The 18,283-nt window shown below is 42.0% G+C and overlaps 1 protein-coding gene and 4 non-coding genes across 6 annotated transcripts; all 5 read right to left on the reverse strand.

The window, feature by feature from the left end:
- Positions 1 to 10,671: 10,671 nt before the first annotated feature.
- Positions 10,672 to 10,756, reverse strand: LOC125184228 (small nucleolar RNA SNORD100). The gene has a single exon (XR_007167896.1). It is a non-coding gene; the product is annotated as a small nucleolar RNA SNORD100 (small nucleolar RNA).
- Positions 10,757 to 11,105: 349 nt separating this feature from the next.
- Positions 11,106 to 14,885, reverse strand: RPS12 (ribosomal protein S12). 2 transcript variants are annotated; one of them, XM_048075708.2, is made up of 6 exons: positions 14,786 to 14,885; positions 14,600 to 14,651; positions 14,034 to 14,150; positions 12,372 to 12,474; positions 11,772 to 11,873; positions 11,106 to 11,188 (listed from the first exon to the last, which is right to left on the reverse strand). In XM_048075708.2, exons 2-6 carry the CDS (start codon positions 14,611 to 14,613, stop codon positions 11,126 to 11,128), a joined length of 399 nt encoding a protein of 132 aa, XP_047931665.1. In that variant the 5' UTR covers positions 14,614 to 14,651; positions 14,786 to 14,885; the 3' UTR covers positions 11,106 to 11,125. The 2 variants fall into 2 exon arrangements, with proteins under 2 accessions (XP_047931665.1, XP_047931666.1); XM_048075709.2 differs by lacking the exon at positions 14,786 to 14,885 and having other exon boundaries at positions 14,034 to 14,225; positions 14,600 to 14,655.
- Positions 11,516 to 11,650, reverse strand: LOC125184226 (small nucleolar RNA SNORA33). Its single transcript, XR_007167894.1, has one exon. It is a non-coding gene; the product is annotated as a small nucleolar RNA SNORA33 (small nucleolar RNA).
- Positions 11,941 to 12,027, reverse strand: LOC125184227 (small nucleolar RNA SNORD100). Its single transcript, XR_007167895.1, has one exon. It is a non-coding gene; the product is annotated as a small nucleolar RNA SNORD100 (small nucleolar RNA).
- On the reverse strand, positions 13,301 to 13,375 carry LOC125184225 (small nucleolar RNA SNORD101). The gene has a single exon (XR_007167893.1). It is a non-coding gene; the product is annotated as a small nucleolar RNA SNORD101 (small nucleolar RNA).
- Positions 14,886 to 18,283: the final 3,398 nt, after the last annotated feature.

Raw genomic sequence — 18,283 nt, forward strand, 5'->3', positions numbered from 1 at the left:
AAATAAATCCTTGCCCCCACTCACCCTTTCACCACCTTCAAAATTCTGTTCCTCTCAGAAAAACTTAAGAGAACTGGTGAACTTTGCAGTATGCCAGCTAAGTCAATGTGCATGGACTATTTTAGATCAAAGGGAGAAATGCTTTCTGAAGTGCCAAGAGCTCCCTCACTATTACACCAAAAAAGTGCCAGCTCACCTTTTCTGATGGCTGAAATATTGTGGGGAGAGATGAGCTACTGTCTAATATAGGCAGGCCTGGGTCATTAGAGATCCTACAGAGCAGCAGAAGAAATGACTTACAGCTCCTTTTGGAAACAGCCCATCCTGGTGCTCAAAGGCAATATACTTGCAGGGCAACAGACAGCATGTGCCAAATTCAGTCCTGCAGCAACTTCAGTTTCTGAACTGGATAGACAAGTGGTTCCAAGTGAAGTGCATCACAGTAATGTAATTCCCAAGATGGCAAAGTCCACTGTAAGACCTGAGAAACCCCAGCAGGCAAAAAGCTTAAAAACATTTTAATCTGATCACCTACAAGCATGTAGAAAGCGAACTGGATTAGGTGTGTTCTCAGTTCTAGTCTTCTCAAGTAACAGTAAAAGGGCTTATTGCTTCCTTCACTTCAGTGACTACTACACTGAACCACCTACAGCCCCTGTTAGTCTTCATTTTTGGGCCAGATGCTAATTAAGCAGGTTCCTGAAAAAGTCTAGTAAAAACATTCTAGCCACCCAAACTTCTTGACTTCCAGAGGACTGAAGTAGCCACCCCTCTTTGCTTCTTCTCTGGAAGTGCTATTAAATCTTTTGTAACTTTTAATGGCTGTGATGATGGAACAAGAGACTTTGGGCACCTCTCTGGGTTCTTTTAGTATTCCTAGGTGTATGTCTGCCATATCCTTTCCTATCAGGAATGCCCCACAGGATGAGACCAATGATCCACTTGCCCCGTTTTGTCTCACACAGTGGTTGTTGCAGAAGTTGTTCAGGGAGAGCAGACAGAACGAGACTATCTGAGGTCCAATCTTCATACTCCTCCTGCATCCTGCTATTAGATTAGGAACATCATAAGCAATATCCCTACCTATTCCCAAAAGTATCTGATTTGCACCTTTTATCCATTAATTTGTCTAATACATTTTGAATTTCTTGATATGTGTTGACTTCATACTTTCTTGCAATAGTAAGTTGCACAAGTTTATCAAATGCTTTGAAGAAAGACACTTTTTAAAATCTATTTTAAATTGTCTCCTATCAGTTTCAATTCACATCCCCAAAATGGTATTATAGGACCTGGTATGTAAGTTTAGCATTCATTTTCTGCACTGCCTTCTTGATCTGGTAAATCAACCAGAACCCTTTTGAACCTTACTCTCCAAATTGAAGTGAGAGCATACGCCTGGTGTTACATCCCCTTAATAACTTTAGATGTTTTTTGTTTGTTTGTTTGTTTTTCTCATGTCTTTATTACACTCTTCTCAAAGTGTGGAGATCAACTACATGCAGCACTCAAGATGTGGGTGTACAAAGATTTTCTACAGTGGCAAAATGATGTCTTTGGTTGTGTTCTCAGTACCCTCCTGATATGGGTAATTTTGGCTGCAGCTGAATATTGAGCCAATGATGACAAAGAGCTGCTAACTCAGCATGACTTGGATTATTCTAAATAACCACAAAGTTGTTTTGGAGACACCCAAATTAAGTCCAGACAAGTGACTAGACTAACACAACACGGGATAATACTATGCAGAGATACATGCTTAAGCCCTGGAAGATAACTCCATTAATGGAGTTCACAAACTCCTAGATTTACAGTACTACACTCAGCTAGGTTGTCTACAATTACAGTGCATTGGATAAAAAGAACAGTCCAACAGTCTCTCCCATGCTTCTAAAACGTTTTCAGAATGATACCTCTCTTTTGAGTAGCTCTCCCCTCTACTTCCAAGACGACCAGAGCACTGTATGCACTGTGAACATCTCAATTATCAATAAAAATCAGTGACTAACAAATTCTCCCCAATTTAAAACTTGTTTTCAATCACTGAGAAAAATTACCAGTACTCCATATGAAGGCCAACGCATAGCTATTATGTGACAGCAGAGAATGAGAAGTATGAACTACTTCCTCCTCACCCAATGCCGCATGTCTTCTCCCTCCCCGTGTACACCACTGATGCACCTCAAAAAATATTTATGAGTTCTCATTCAAGTACTTCAGCTGATAAATTTAATATCACATTCCCTGGGGTAAGCAAAAAATAAAATATTGCATTGGCTTTTGCACATGTGGAGATTATATTACTTTACAATGAAACCCAGCAAGCTGCATGTTACAGTTTTTACCACAATCTCCTTGGTAGGAATGTTTCAAATACATTGCATATGTGTGAATACAATATAAGCATACTGAAATGCTTTGAACGCTGTAATACATCAGACACTTGAGGGAGCAGAGACAAAAAAAAAAAAAAAATAATGCTTTCACCTATCCTGGCTCTTAAATCTGTGTAATCTGTTAAATGCTTCGTTTGACACTGGTGTTTTCTAGTCCCATACAGTGCTACTTAGCTAGCCAATGTACAAAGCAAATTTCTAAACAATTGACTACTCAAACATATCCCCAAAACCTCCGCAAATTTTCTGGCTAATTCATTAAATAAGATGTCTCTGTGAAAGCAAGCGAGCAGACAATACCGCTTGCTCTGTGCATTACAGCTCCGAGAAAAACAGATTAGAGTCACAGCTGTACAACAAAGCCCTCTGGTTTATGCAAACGCGTTTCTACACGCCGTAAAAGCCGAAGCATCTGACTCATTTGGATTTTACAAGGCTGCAGTGCTGGAAAATATGCATAAAAATCGACAGCATTCAAAGGCGTTAGAGAGTTTCAGTCCCCCGTTTGTTCGCTCCGCGGCCGGCCCGGCGGGACCAGCGCAGCACCTGCCGCCGCCCCTCCCCAGGCCGCTGCCGGGCCGCGGCCGCCCCGTGCCCGCAGCACGGCCGCCATCTTGTGTCGCAGCCGGGCAGCGCCGCGCCGCCACGGCGCCGCTCCAAAACGGCGCTGGGTTAAACACCCAGAGGCGAGCATTTACCAAAAAAACATATAAAGAACAAAATTAGCAACCCAACCGACGTTATCCGTGCTAAATATCTCACTCGCCCAAGCTGGTCGTGGTGGCGCCATGCGCACGCTGGTTTGCCTCAGTACCACAGTGACTGATGGGTCAAACTGTCTTCAGCTTCATTCGTCTGAGACTCCTGTATGCTTTATTTCTCAGAAATAAAGTAACTTTCTGTGCTTAAAGCAAGGTTTCAATAGTTGTGAATGTCTGGCAGTTCCACAGAACAAGGCTCAGGCAAGCTGGGGCACCCAGAAAATAAACACGCATCACCCTCTGTGAACATTTCCGAGTGATTTGCCTAAGAGGAGCTCAACATAGGAGCTCTCATAGGAGCTCAACGGCAGAGGTAAAATCTACATCACCATTTTTAACCACAAAACCATAGGTGGCTTTTTTATTTTTTATTATTTATATATACATATATACATATAAAGCAGCCTGTGGAGGACTAGTTTGCTTACTAGTTGAGAGAATATTTTACCCCCTTTTGCTACCAGCTGAAAGCTGGAAAGTAAGGGGTGACAATTGTTCAGAGTGTTGATCTAAATCCAAATCTCAATTAGATGCTCCATTTAAAAACAAACTTGCACATTTTTGGCAGCCTCAAACAATAACATTAGGCCTGAACTGTTACTGGGATTCAGAGATAATTTCTCTTAACTAAAAAATAAAGCACAATCAGGATAATGTGACATTCTCTACGCTGTTGCCCAAGTTTTATTAGTTCAAAAGATAAAAACATTTAAGGTTCCCAGGACAGATGCATTAGCTAGTGCAAATGTAGCTGATGCAATGAACTAATACCAACAAAAGAGATCCGAATTGTGCAACTAGCATGTAATCACAAGCTGAAAAGGAAACATTTTCCAACTCACTTCAGAACAAAATGTTCCTGCATATTGCTTCAGCCTTCTAACAGATTTGCTATGAGGACTTGTTTTCAATTGTTGCAGTATGTGTGGCCATCCAGGACTTTTTTTTTTTTTTTTTTTCCAAATACAGAAGAGATACATACATAAGGTGGAGCAGAAGGAAATACTGCTTTTGTCTATACGTCTATATTACTCTGAAAGAACAGCTATCACCAGTGTGCTGCTTGCCTCCTCTCCAAAAAGTGCCTTGTGAAGAGGCTACAGGTTGTGAACAGCTTGCCTGCAGATGCTGGCATTCTGGGGAACATGGGATCCTGAGCTGTAAGCGGCAAGGTGCACCTTCCTTCATGAAGGCAGGGAGCACATGCCAAAGAAGAGAAGAGGAACAGTTGGGCCTGGATGTTCCCAAAAGAAACACACCTGCTCAGGATACATCCCCCCAGTGCAAAACTCCTCCATGATCGTATATGAATCCTTTTTGAGTCACTACACAAGCAATTAACAAATCCATCTCTATCCTTAAATAGTCTGGGAGAACAGATTGAGGCAGACCAATTCACCAAAGAATATTAAACCTTTAGGTAGCGCTCCCCATTTCTGAAGAGGTTTAGCCCTTGTCATCCTTCTATGTAGACATCATGAAAACAGAAACCTTTTGTGAAAACCTGGAAAACAATAGCAAAGTAACCTTGCAGGCACTTAAAAGGAGCTTGTCACAAATGTGATGCTGAGCATATGAAAAAAATATTTATTTATTGACACTATTGAACAGCATTCCAACAATTGTTTTGCAGTCTAAGCAACAAATAAATGAAGTAAGTCTGTATCAGAAAAGGCCCTGACAAATGCAAGATGAGCACCTTGTGCATCATACAGGAATGGGTTCACACCATGGTTCACATCAAGAAGGCCCACCTGGAGATAAACAAAGAGAGGGAGATTGCTCCAAGGTGGTGAGAGAAATTGTATGTTAAACTGCAAACAAGGAGTCAGGAATGTGAAGAATTATGGCAAAACTGAAATACAGATGCCATCTCATAGGCTTGAAGGCCAGAAAAATGACACTACTGTTTGCAATGATCAGAAAAGGATCAAGATAATGCTACTCTTAAGAGGCAATATTAAAAGATGTCATGATGAGTTTGAAACAGATGGTTAGATAGTCATGAGGAAACAGATTAATCTGAGATTTTGATTTGGATATAAAATATACACATGAAATGGAAGGGTAAAAGTCAGTCAATGCAGAAATGGGATTTGAATTTATATGTATTAAAAGGTATAGCAGCTTGCTAAATTCCATGCACATGAAAGTATCTTATATGTGTGCTGACATACATTGTATTTTTCTACCCTGAAAGAAGCAACGCTGAAGAGTGTTACTTGAATATTGTCCACTCAAATGGGGGGGAAGAAAAAAAATATATATATATATATTTACCATATCTTGTATTGATATACAAACACCTTTTATATGTGGTATCTGAGGGTGTTTCATTTTTTGTGGATGAGTTCTATAATGCATGACCTCCATTCCCTTAAACACATACTCTTAAAATTAGAAACATTTCAGTATTTTTCCCCCTATTTGCCTTCCTAAACCTGTCCTAAGTATCTGCATTATGTTATCCAACACACTGGCTGCTAACAGTACAATCAATATAAAAGGTTACTTAGGGGGCATGGCTTTTTTCAACTCGGTCCTCAAAACACAAAGCTTATTTTTACCAAGAATTTGAAGTCTTTCACTGTGGAAAGTATCTTAGAACCATTTGAATAGGGAATGAAAAAAATAATAATAATAAAAAGGAAAAACTGAAGCATACTGGAATTACAACTTTTTGGAGCAAGAAATCAGGAAATTTGCTTTAATAAACATTTGTCTGCATGTCAGCATAAAATGTATTTTTTCAGTTTCATAACTTGATTGTAAAATTTTACAGGGCAGGAACCTCGCATACCAGACACTGGCCTAAATGCCTATTATTTCATTGCTTTTAGAAAAGAATATCTGACCACCTATTCATTGGTATTTTTACAAGAATATTAAGGTATAAAGTAGTCTACTGTTGTGCTTCAAACAGTAAAACTTATGACAATAACTTCAATAAGGCTACAGCAAAGATGAACAGAGTCCTGATATTTACTGAGCTAGAAACCTACTCAGAGTTTAAAAATAACTTCCAATCACTTCAGCGAAAAAAAGTCTAGGCTGATTTGTACATAAATATTTTCCACTTGTGAATATTTTTGTATAACTCTGCTTTGTACCTAGTAATCTTTCAGCAATATGAAACATCAGGATTTCTTTTTAATAAACCAATCAGGTACAAATAAAATTATATCAATTTGTAAATTTTAGGAAAATGCCGTTATTTTCCTTAGAGAAAACATCCCCATTTTATGTAATACTGTACTGGTGGCACAAGTCCTAGTGAAAATATTTTAAATACTTTTGCTTAAATACTATAAAGTCTCCATAACTGCTTTTGAACTGGAAGAGCAGGGGAAATGCTCCTGTAAGCCAAGGTTACTCTCAAATTAGTTCTCACCAGTTCATATAGTATTACATGACCCAGACACTTCGGGGATTGAAAGGAGGAAGGACAGTTACCAATGCCGGAAAGTTCAAAGGTCATGTTTTACTTCCATAAAATTACACCATCGATTCCAGCAGCTACGTGAAGCAATCAACATGGATTTAGGGTATTCTGCTGGTGGACCTTCATACAAAAATAATGCTAATGCATGAGAAAGCGACTATGTAGGATCATTACATATGACAGCATACTAATTACATCATGTGTTCAACTTGGTTGTAAGATCCTAAAAATAAACATTTGCTTGCTAACCAATGGCTGGGGAAAAAAAAAAAAAAACCTGTCTAAAATTAACTGTCTTTACTTAACTGTCTAAAACTAATTGCCTATAACCCTTGAGAAAATTTGCCATTTCTTGTTTTCCTTCAGGCTACATAAATCAAGCCACAGCTCTGCGCTTGTCCACCACCCAGTATCTGGTTCAATAGCTAAACACAGTTAAAAATCCTCCTGAGGTTTCAAACCCCAAACACATCCTCTCCAATGTAGAGGGCAAAACTGACAAATGGATCCATGCTCAGGGATCCTTCTCAGCACTGGATGGGAGATCTTGGTAAGGTCTTCAGAGAGTGAAGCACGTTGTCCACACCAACCTTAGCATGGCAGACACAACAGGAGCACTGGCTGACAGCTGGGGCATGCAAGTCCTACAATATGATGAACAGAACCAAGCTGGTGTTGGCAATTCTCAGTCAGGAGCATTAAACAGAAAATGTTCTGTTTTGCACTTGTTTGCAGCAGGAAGTGTTAAGGATAGTGTGTTTTAACACCAAATATATTTTTCTGTGTGTGGGATTAATGCTCCCCAGCCAGAACATACTTTCGGCATTAAATAAAATTGGCATATGTACTTTTCTCTTGGCAGAGCTGGCAGAATAAACAACACTGTCCGAAGGGTGAAGCTCTCAGATGTGGGTGCACAGCGACTTGCTGCTGACAAGCCGTGTCTGTCCATCCCATCTCCATGACATTTGTGCTACTGTAAAACTCAGCAGCATATTACACTGGGAGCTCCTGATGTGAATGACCCGTCCTGATAACGAATCCCTCCCAGTGAGCACTCAGCTTCCCACTACATTACGAGGACATCTACCTTCTCCCTAACCAAACTTGCATACCACAAAAGATCACTGCCATTATGCCTGACTCTAAGGGACTCAGTAAAGCAGGGGCATTGCCATGGCAAAACGTGGATGACAGCTGTAATTGGCTCCCCAACAAGAACCACAGCCAAATTTACAACTTCATCACAGCAGGAGCTGTGCAAATGCAAGGCATGGGATGGGTGAGCACCCAGATGCTCAAGAGTTTTTAATCTAAGACAAAGAGACACATCCAGGACACAGACCCAGTACCGGCCAGCATGACATGCAGATGGCTCCAAAACAAAACGAGCTTTCCCAGTCACAAGGTATTTTTATCTTGAATCCCCCCCATAGGACATTGCTAATACTATCTAGATGTCTCTACTCACACCTTCAGCGACATTTCTTCATAGCACTTTCCTAGCTTCTTCCTTCACAAATACAACCCAAATTAAGAAATCTCACATTGCTGCAAGTTACCTGTCTTTGTGGATAGATGATCTTCCACATGTAGACCATAACTCTGACTAGGGTTTTGTTCCTGAAATGCAGTACCACTTGTATGTTTTTGTAATAGTCAGACAGAAAATCGAGTGACAATACTGCCATCTAGCAGTGAATACATACTTTGAATTATTTTTCTCTGTAAGAGGTGTTGGGAGAAGCACAAATGGGAAAAACTTCAGATATTACACAACAGACTTCCACATCCTGAGTGTATGAAGGTAATTAAGTAACATTCAAACAACCTCTACGTAATTTTATTAAAGGAAAAGGTTATCACCTTTATTTAACTTCTCAGATACAGTTCTTCAAGATCAATCATTTCAGCATTACAATTCACCTGGACACTTCCTGTTTCTTCTCCCAGTGCAATCCTTCAACTTCTCTCCTCTAAAACCAAATTAAGAAATAGTCCCATCCAAAGCTTCAACACGGATTGGTGCATGTGCTTCACATTGAAAGACACCATTGATTTTTAAGAAAAGTTGTACAAACGGAAGTTTAGTGTTGAGTTGGCCTCCAGCGCATTAAGTTTCACTCAGAAGGGCATAACCAGATAAATTTTAGCATCTATCATTTGCCCATGCTGAAACCACCACAATTTTACCAAAAAGCTCCAGAACCTTAAGCAGGTTAGACGAACCTCATGTGATCGTATATGTGCAGAAGGTAAATATTTGTACATGACTTGTTTAAAAAGTCCCTTTGTAGTCTAGGGCAAAGTCCATCTGAATTAGGCATCACTCCCTTTCATTTTCATGCATAATGTTAAAAAAGCGTCATGTTTTAGCCAAAACACAAACATCTGGAAGTGTTCAATTAGCTTACACAGGCTCAAAAACTTCCTCAGATTTGAGCTTGCAAGTCTGGGGATTTTATCTTGTTGATGAATCTTCACCCACTACCCCAGAGGAGCTTACTGAATTACACATTAGTTGCTCCCAGTCCAAAGATATAAGGACTGGACAGGATTTACTATTCCTATATATATTCTGGTACAGAAGCATCAACAACTTTCAACCTCTGCTGCACACAGGCTATTGAACCCAGGTACCAAGCTCCAGTTTGGGATCCCAAATCCCACTGTAGATTTAGCTATGATGGAGCACAGGACCAAGGCAAAGCAAACCATAAATATAACTAGACTGCCACCAGCACTACTGTTTCATATAGTTTTCTCAAGCATATAGCTGGGAACATTATAAAAATGCTAAGGACAAGGATGCCTAAGTAGTTTATGTATTTTCAAAAAGAAACCCAAATCCATGGAAGATACAGTCCCTTAAGACAAAAGGAAGTCTACTTTGGCATGTGCCTATATACAAGTGATATACTCGAGGCTTATTAGCCAAACCAAACTGACAAAGTTTTGCAGTCTTCACACTCCACTTAGAAAGGCACATTCATACAAGTTATATTGTTTAGAAGCCTTTAGTAATCCAGTGAGATCTGCAACCAAGGCTCTTACCTACAACAGAATTTCTGTAATTTCAGCTATATGCAAAAAGCTCAGAATAGTAATTGGCAATATTCATCATACACTTGTTCATACCAACTGCAACTTGTTACCAATTTACCCAATTTATACCTCCACTTGCAACATGATTAACATTCATGCAAGTGTTATGAAGTTGTGTTTAACACCTTTACTGCAAAGTTGCAGACCAGAGTGAAAGTACCTAAGTTAAGCAATAAACATGGTTCTTACTTTTAACCAGTCTTGGAACATGAAATAATACTTGAAAGGCTACCACAGAAACCTCTCAGAAATCAGGTCACCCAGATCTGGCTACTGGGAAGTTGTCCAAGAGTGTCATGGCAAAAATAAAAAAAGCAAAGCACCACACAAGATAAACCTTCTGAGCTTTAGTGAGAGCTGCAGGAAAAATCTGCTGCTGAGCCCAACATTTAGAGATGCCTGCCTCTTTACTACACAAATGGCTGGGGATACGAAGAAAAAAGTGTGACAAGCAATGATGAAAATTTAAGTTCAAGAGCCTGAGAAGTAGATATGCATTCCAGCCTCCTCACGTGTACAGGTGCCCAGCCCCACATCATCACTATAGTCATGCCCTACTCACCAGTGTAACAGAGCAAATCCTCGAGCCTACTTAAGAGCTGCTCTACTTTGCAGAAAATGCAAGACATGCAAAACTTGCAGGAGAGAGGTGATCTTAAACCTGTTCCAATCCTGCCTCATTTCCAAAAAACAGAAAACTGACAAATGAGTTCTGTACCCTTACCACTGTCAGTGAAATCAAGCCACTGGACAAGTCAGTTAAGCACTGCCTTGTTTGAGCAGTGATCTCAAATTTGGCTACCCTTACTGCCAAGAACTCTCACACAATCACAAGTGCGTGGCAATACTACTTACACCAAAGTAATTCCACCCATTATTTGCTTCAAAACTGAGGGAAGGAAGGAAAATACACCTAGTGGCAAGTCGGTCTCCTGAATAAATTAAGATGTATTTAAAGAATTCCTGCAACATCTCAGAAGATTTGGGTAACAATTAAGGCAGTTCTCCTCACTTGTTTCAGTAGAGGGAGCCAAATTTTCATCACAGATGTAGCAGTACTTCAGACTTACCCGCACACACATTAGTCTGGAACCCCTGCAGAAGTAGAGGCCTAAGCACTGTCAGACCAGGTGCAAGCAAAGATCATAATCAACTGTCTGCACTTATGCAATCCAGAAGCTGTGACAAGTTCCCTACACAGCTAACCTTCATGTTAGGAATAGTAAAGGAAGCACCATGGAACAGGAGTTGCAGGGATTCCCACCACCTTTTTAGGAAACAGTTAAAATATTTGAGAACTATTCCAAGACCTGTGAAGTTCTTAAATCTGATGTTATCCTTTACAATCCAAAGAATTATTCCACAGACCCATTAAACCCACACATTAAACACACACACTCATCAGGCTCAAAATTTATTTTTCATTTCTTGCACTTGAAGTACTCTTCGATGACATCTTTGGCCTGAGATTCCTTGCCATAGTCCTGTAACACAGAATAACCCATTATTAACATACAGACCCATTCCAGAGTTTATATCCCACTTTTAAAAGGACAACAGGACAACTGATTCTGACAGCATTTCTCAAGGCACTCCCCAAATACACCCTTCCAAAAAAGTAATCTCAAGAGAAATCAGATCTACCAGCTGCTTTCCCTTAGTTATTCAAGGACTATTCTACTTTATCTAAGCATAACCATTAGCACAGATCCATGCAGGCTTTTCATTTCTGCTTAAAGCAAGTCAAAATCAGAATGTGAAACAGTAACAAGTATGTAAATACATGCAAAAGCCATTACTGCGTATGGTGAAGATGTAGCCATCTCTTGGGACCTCAAAGACAACAAAGTCTTCAAGGCTCGTACTGTGGCTTTACTTTACCAGCATTATTTTAAAATACACTCTGCAAAACACTTTCAAGTTGAGCAGACATTATTAACTGGATTTTACTCTTAAGATTCTTTTCTAGTATGTTCTCCTTAGTGCTTCTTGGCGAGAGGCCACAAAAGCATCCTTACATTTCCTTATACGCTCACTTGCAGAAGAAATAAGCAAGTATCAACTTACTTTAACAACCACACAGCTGCAGCCCACGACTTTGCGAGGCTTTCCTTCTCTGTCGATCTTGCAGAGTCCTACCCATTCGCCCAGCTTTTTGTTGTCATCAACCTGCATAAAATATTGCAACACATTAGCACTAGTAATTTCTAACATAACTGGGTTCAACAGAAAAGCTGCTGTACTCTCAGAAGTATTGGGTAACATATGGCTGCTTTCCTCACAAGTATCAGTAGAGGGAGCCAAAGTCTCATCACTGTACAGCTCCTATGTTCTCTAATTTGAAGATGAAGTCCCGTGAAGACTTCCAACACTCCGTGACCACTAACTAATGAATTCCCTATCTTAGCATACAGGACAAAAGCTCACTTCAGCTTTCTAAGATACATGATACACATCCTTAGCCATTTTTATATCTGTGGTTTTAGCGTTGCTTGTATGAGAACCACACAGAACTGAGAAGTCACTGCTGCTTTCAGAAATCGCTCAGATAAGCCATATACAGAATTACAGCACAGTGTTTCAAGGTTCAGCTCTTTATATGAAACGAGTAGCTTAGATTGCTAGCACAGTAACCGTTCCAGACTTGTCTGAATTTTGTACACTCACCTTTATCAGGTTGATCTGGTGTTCTGCACAGAGTGCTTCAACTAGCTTCACGTACATGGGTTCATCACAATTTGAAGCCAGGACACAAAGATGGGCTTGGCGCCTGAAGAAAAAGAAAACAGACAAATGTAACTTCAAATGCTGACCAAGCCTTCTTTAGTAATCAAAACCATGACAAACAGAACAACACGTGCATTTGTAGTATTTTTTTAGTCTTGATATACTTCTTTTGAAATACTGAAAGTGTTTTTGATATAATTACAAGCACTTATTGTTTCTCAAACACAACACACTACTTACGGATTGTTAGCTTTATTATCAGATTCTATTCCAGTTTCAGAAGCTTTTAGAAACCCCACTAAATTAAATCTCAATCACTGAAAAAAGGTGTAATGACTGGAAAAACACTAGGTCACAAACAACTGGTATCTTTAGTAGAAAGCAACAAAGTCACAAGTTGATTTTTGCTCTTTACCTCATATTGCAGTAATTCAACATTACAATTATTAAAAAAATGAATTTCTATGTCAAATTGTTATAAGCTCTTCAGAACAATCTTTTCTACTTACGTCCAAAGAAGCTGTTATGACAGGGCCCCAATTCTAATTAGGATCTTTGTATACTGCAGTACAATGTTAAGAATATCAAAGGGATACCTGACAACAAAGAGAGCTGTATAGGTCTTCTATGCTTAATTTAATTTGACCACAGCAAACAAATCCTATGTTCTCTACAGCCTTCTTCACAACAAACTTCACCAGAATGTTTCAGAAACAGCTTCCAGGCAAGAACCATCACACACAAACACACTTAAGCCGTGCACATCCATCATCCTCTGAACTCACATTACATAAGTTACCAACTATTTTTCAGCCAGTAAGTTCAATTTCTCTCATTCAGTACCTTATCTTGGAGCTTTTCGCATACAGGTTTGTCAGACCACTGTTATCACTCATAACGGGAGTGAAGGGGTATCCGACAATTTGTGGAGTCATCACTCAAACACTGTAGCTTTACTTCAACATTAAGGCTATTGTTAAAAGTTTGTGCCTATGCAGATAGGTGGCCTACTTCATGTTACCAGAAACCATAACTGTATTCTACAACTGGCACATGAATGACAGGTTTAAAATTGTTTTGATATAGTACCAAAGCAATTATTTTCAGCTACAACAAATAAAGTGAAGCTGAAAAAAATAAAGGCAAGATCTTTTTTATAAGAGCTAAAGCAAGTGTTCCAGTTTAAGTCTGACATATGTGCTAGGCCTCCCAGATCAAATTTTTATCAAGGTTTAGGAGATTATCATTTCCTAAAACACAATAGTAAGCCTCAGATTTCCATAGCTTCACATAGCCAATCCACTGTCTTCACAAAATCAATCTACATGAAAATTTGACGGCCCTGGGACTGCAAAAAGACTGAATCTAGTATACTAAATGCTGCCATCCTCGAGTCATTGAGTTTTGTGTCAGCATTTTAAGGTCACAGTTAAAAGCATTGAAAAAAAAACACTACCAGAAAAAGCATGGTTATGCTAAAACATTCAACTACAAAAATCTGTACTAAAAACACACTGTATGTATTTAGCATACTTCTTCACAATATACCCCACCCAGTTTTCCTATTCACCACAAATTAGACAGGAAATACTAGACACTTACTTGTCCAAGGCTTTAGCTGCTTCACGAATACCACGAGCCAGGCCATCGTGGATAAGTGCGGTCTTCAGCACTTCTTGGAGGGCGGTGTTAACATCCATTACACCTCCAGCAGTAATGCTAAACAGAAGACAGACATTATTGCTCTGTCCATGCCAAAATCTTCACACCTCTAAGCAGAAGCTTCCCGTTCACCTGCAAGTATCCAACCATTAAAAAATTACAGCAGAAGAGCAAACCGAGGAGCTAAATCAGAGCAAGAAAGTGTGAAACAGAAGCAGTTGAGACAAATCTCAAGAAACCCCATCGGGGCGCCTGCCAGCTTACGCGCCCCTTACAAAGGGGAAGGAAAACGGCGTGCAGAGCCTCCCCGCCAGCCGGAGCTCACACCGAGCGCCCGCCCGCAGAAAAGGAGTGGCGGCAGCACGCCGGGGGCCGCGTGTGCAGCGGCCCCAGCAGCCGGCCGAGGCGGAGCGGCGCGACACGGGGCGCTCAGGCCCAGGCAGCCCCCCGCCTCCGTCCGTCCCCTTCCCCCCTCTCCCACCCCACCAAGCCCCATCCCCGCTCACCCTTCCTCGGCCATGGCCCTCTCGGTGGGTGCCGCTCCCGCCCGGCTTCCTGCTGCAAATACAGACACAGACCGGCGCGGTGAGTGCCGGCGGCCCCCCCGCAGCCCCCGCCCGGCGCCCCCCCGCCGCGATGCCCGGCCGGCCGCGGGGATGGAGCCCGGCAGGCCCCGCCACCGCCACGCTCACCCGCCGCCGCCGACAGCCGCACGCCGAAGAGGGGGCGGGGCTTCCGCCTCACGCTCTTATAGCGGCCGAGGACCCCGGCGCGCGCGGGGACGGCGGCTGCCCGCGGCGGTGCCTGACGGAAAGTAACCAGAAGGCGGGGGGGGGCTGCGCTTCTCCCCGCACCCGGAGCTACCACGCGCAGGGCTGTCAGGAACAACGCTGCCCGTTCCTCACGCTGGCAGCCTCCAAGGTTTACGTGATCACCGCGAAGTATTGCCACTGATCTAAGGAGTTTTTGTACTGAGGGCAACAATAAACCATTCCCTCCCTCAGTATCGTCACGGACACAAGAAGTCAGCCAAAAGGCGCGTTAGGGTTGTTGGGTACATGCAATGTATTTTCTCTCCAGGAGATGGAAGTATGCACATCTGAAAGATCCCTGTTACAGCAGAGGTCATAATCACAAGGAAATTAGAGTCCCTGGAAGTCAAATATGTAAAAACAGCTTTCCTAGACCAGTTGCAAGGCAACAAACCTGTTACCTACATAGAGGGGAGGTGTTCGTTGGCACTGAACTCTGTGCTGCAATGTTGGTATAGCACAGTAGGTATATGTATATAATAATTAAAGAAAATATACGATCTAGTTTGAAAGTCCACTCCACTGTACAGCCTGTTAACACCAACTCAGCATTCACGTGGGCGCAGCACACTGTTGGCATTCCACCTGCTCTACCATTCTGTCCAGTTTCCTACAACGAGTTGTGGTGGTTTTACCCAGCCGGGCAGCCGAGCTCCACCACAACTGCTCTCTCACTCCCCCTCCTCAAAGGGAAAGGGAGAGAAAATACAATGGAAAGGGCTCAAGGGTTGAGATAAGGACAGGAAGATCACTCAACAATTATCATCACAGGCAAAATGGACTCAGCACAGGGAGATTAATCTAATTTATTACCTGTTACTAACAAATTACAGCAGTGAGAAACTAAAAAAAAAAAAACTACCAACACCTTCCCCCCAACCGCCCTCTTCCACCTTCTCCCCCCGCACAGCACGGGTCCCCCACGGGCGGCAGCTCCCCCCAGACCCCCTGCTCCTGCGTGGGCTCCTCTCCACGGGCTGCAGCTCCGGCCCGGGGCCTGCTCCTGCGGGGGCTCTCCATGGGCCGCAGCCTCCTCCAGGCCACATCCACCTGCTCCACCGGGGGCTCCTCCACGGGCTGCAGCGTGGAGATCTGCTCCGTGTGGGACCCGTGGGCTGCAGGGGGACAGCCTGCTCCACCAGGGGTCTCTCCACAGGCCGCAGGGGAACTGCTGCTGCCTGCCTGGAGCACCTCCTGCCCTCCTGCTGCACTGACCTGGGGGGCTGCAGGGCTGGTTCTCACTCCTTGCTCTCCCAGCTGCTGTTGTGCAGCAGTTTTTGCTTGTTTGTTTGTTTGTTGTTTTTTCCTGTTCTTAAATCTGCTCTCCCAAAGGCACAAACAAAATCAGTTATTGGCTCAGCTCTGGCCAGCAGCAGGTCACTTTGTAGCCATCTGAAACTGGCCCTTATCTGACATGGGGCAGCTGCTGGATTCTTCTCACAGAGGCCACCCCTGAAGCCCACCGCTACCAAAACCTTCCTATGTGAACCCACTTCAGGGGGAGAGGAAGAGTATGCACAAGATGCTGTCACATGACGTTTAAGAATTTGGGTTCTCACCAGCTAGCTGCTCAGGGCAACCCACCCAGACTCATTATCTCACTGCTTGTATTTAAAAATTCTTTGCTTATAGCTGCTACCCTCCACGGTCTCCATTCGATTCCTTGATACCTCTGGCTGTACCGCCTTTCCACTGCAGCAACCTTCCTCTTTTTACCCTGTATGATCAAAATGGCAACTGAACCCACGGGGCTTTTTCAAAGGAGTGGTACTGCAGTGAGTATATAACTCTTCACTGTGTCTCAGAAGTCCTCTTCCTGCTACTTTTTCTTTGTGTTTCTCTCCTAGTCTCTTGCTGTGGTAGCCTCTTACTTTCACCCTGTGCTTACCCTGGAAACCACAACCCATCTTTTCTTCAGAATGCCAGACTCATGATAGCTTAACTTAACTGCCAGGCACTGAGTAACAAGGAGTTCAGACAGTGCAGAGGGCAGCGAGGCAGCCAGGTAGACAGGCAAAATGGTTAGCTACTGCAAACTCTCAAGAAAGATCCACAACACCACCAAACTCTGAACAATCAGCTCTGAATTTCAGTTCTGAGCAATCTTTGCAAAACTTACTTCCTTATGAAGTCTGTTTCAAGAAATGCAAAGCACAGGCAGCGCTATGATAAATTTCTACTGTCACACGACAGAATTATCTCATTTTCATTCCAAAACATAATTTCTCAGAACATCAAGCTGGAAGCCTTCCTGCAAATAACATCAGCACATATTCTATCCTACTCTTCCTAAATTATCTTATTTATTTCCTGGTCACACAGTCCAGAAAAACATTCCGCATCATAAAGATTTTTGTTGAGGGCAGGTTATTTTTACCCATTTCTCACCCTATCTCTAACCGAAGTCCTGCTCCCCAGCCCAGACAAGTCAGATGAGTATTTCCAAGCACCTCCAAGTAATAGTTCAGAACAGCCAACCAAGTGCCACTACTCAAAAGTGCAAAAGGTGCATATATCAAGTTTTAAGTGCCCGTAGAAAATATGGTGAGACCATTCTAGGGGTTCAGAAAAAGGACAAGCTGTGGCATTTCAACTCCAATGGAAGAAAAATCTTTGGTGCTGTGATAACTGAATAAGTTTGCTGGCTTTTTGTCGCCTTCCACAGATTCTGTGCTGGACTCTCAAAGGATGTGGTTATCATATGGTTACCTTACGGCAATTGTAAACTTTCTAAGTACCTGCATGCACCACTATGACTTATGGAAAAAAAAATATGAATATGATGCAAATAAGCACCAAGCGATTTCTGGATTGTAAGTTAAAAGTGTTTCTAAGATCTCTGCAAATATACTGTACAATAACATAAGATACATACTCCCAAATGTGCTAAGCATTTCAGAATATCCTGGATTTCCACACAGAAACTGTTCTTAAAGCGATTTTCTTAGTATGTTTTTATCTTGCAGAAAAGGCAATGGATGTGGACTCTATTTGTAGTATTGCTCCAAGGCTCGAATTCTACGTATGATTTGAATCTGAAAGATATTTTTAAAGTTGCTGCAGACATGACATAAGCAAGAAAGGCTTGTGTGCTTTAAAAAAAAAAAAAAGTCTTCTTGTAAGACTTGAAAGGCTTTTTTGAGAGGCTGGTAACAAGTACCTGTTCAAAGGCTAATAAATATTCATATCTGGTTTTGTAGTTTCCTTTATTTAAAAGATAGAAAGAATTAACAAACTTTCTGCCAACCATTTTCTTCTCACAACAATGAGCACTGCATTAGTAAACTGTATGCGTGCACAGAGAGTTCATAGTCCCATTTCATTACTTGAGCCGTAGCTCACGCTGATCGCAGTACATCACTGCTACATCCCATACTT

Source organism: Anser cygnoides, chromosome 3, assembly GCF_040182565.1.
Source record: "Anser cygnoides isolate HZ-2024a breed goose chromosome 3, Taihu_goose_T2T_genome, whole genome shotgun sequence".
Lineage (NCBI taxonomy): Eukaryota > Metazoa > Chordata > Aves > Anseriformes > Anatidae > Anser > Anser cygnoides.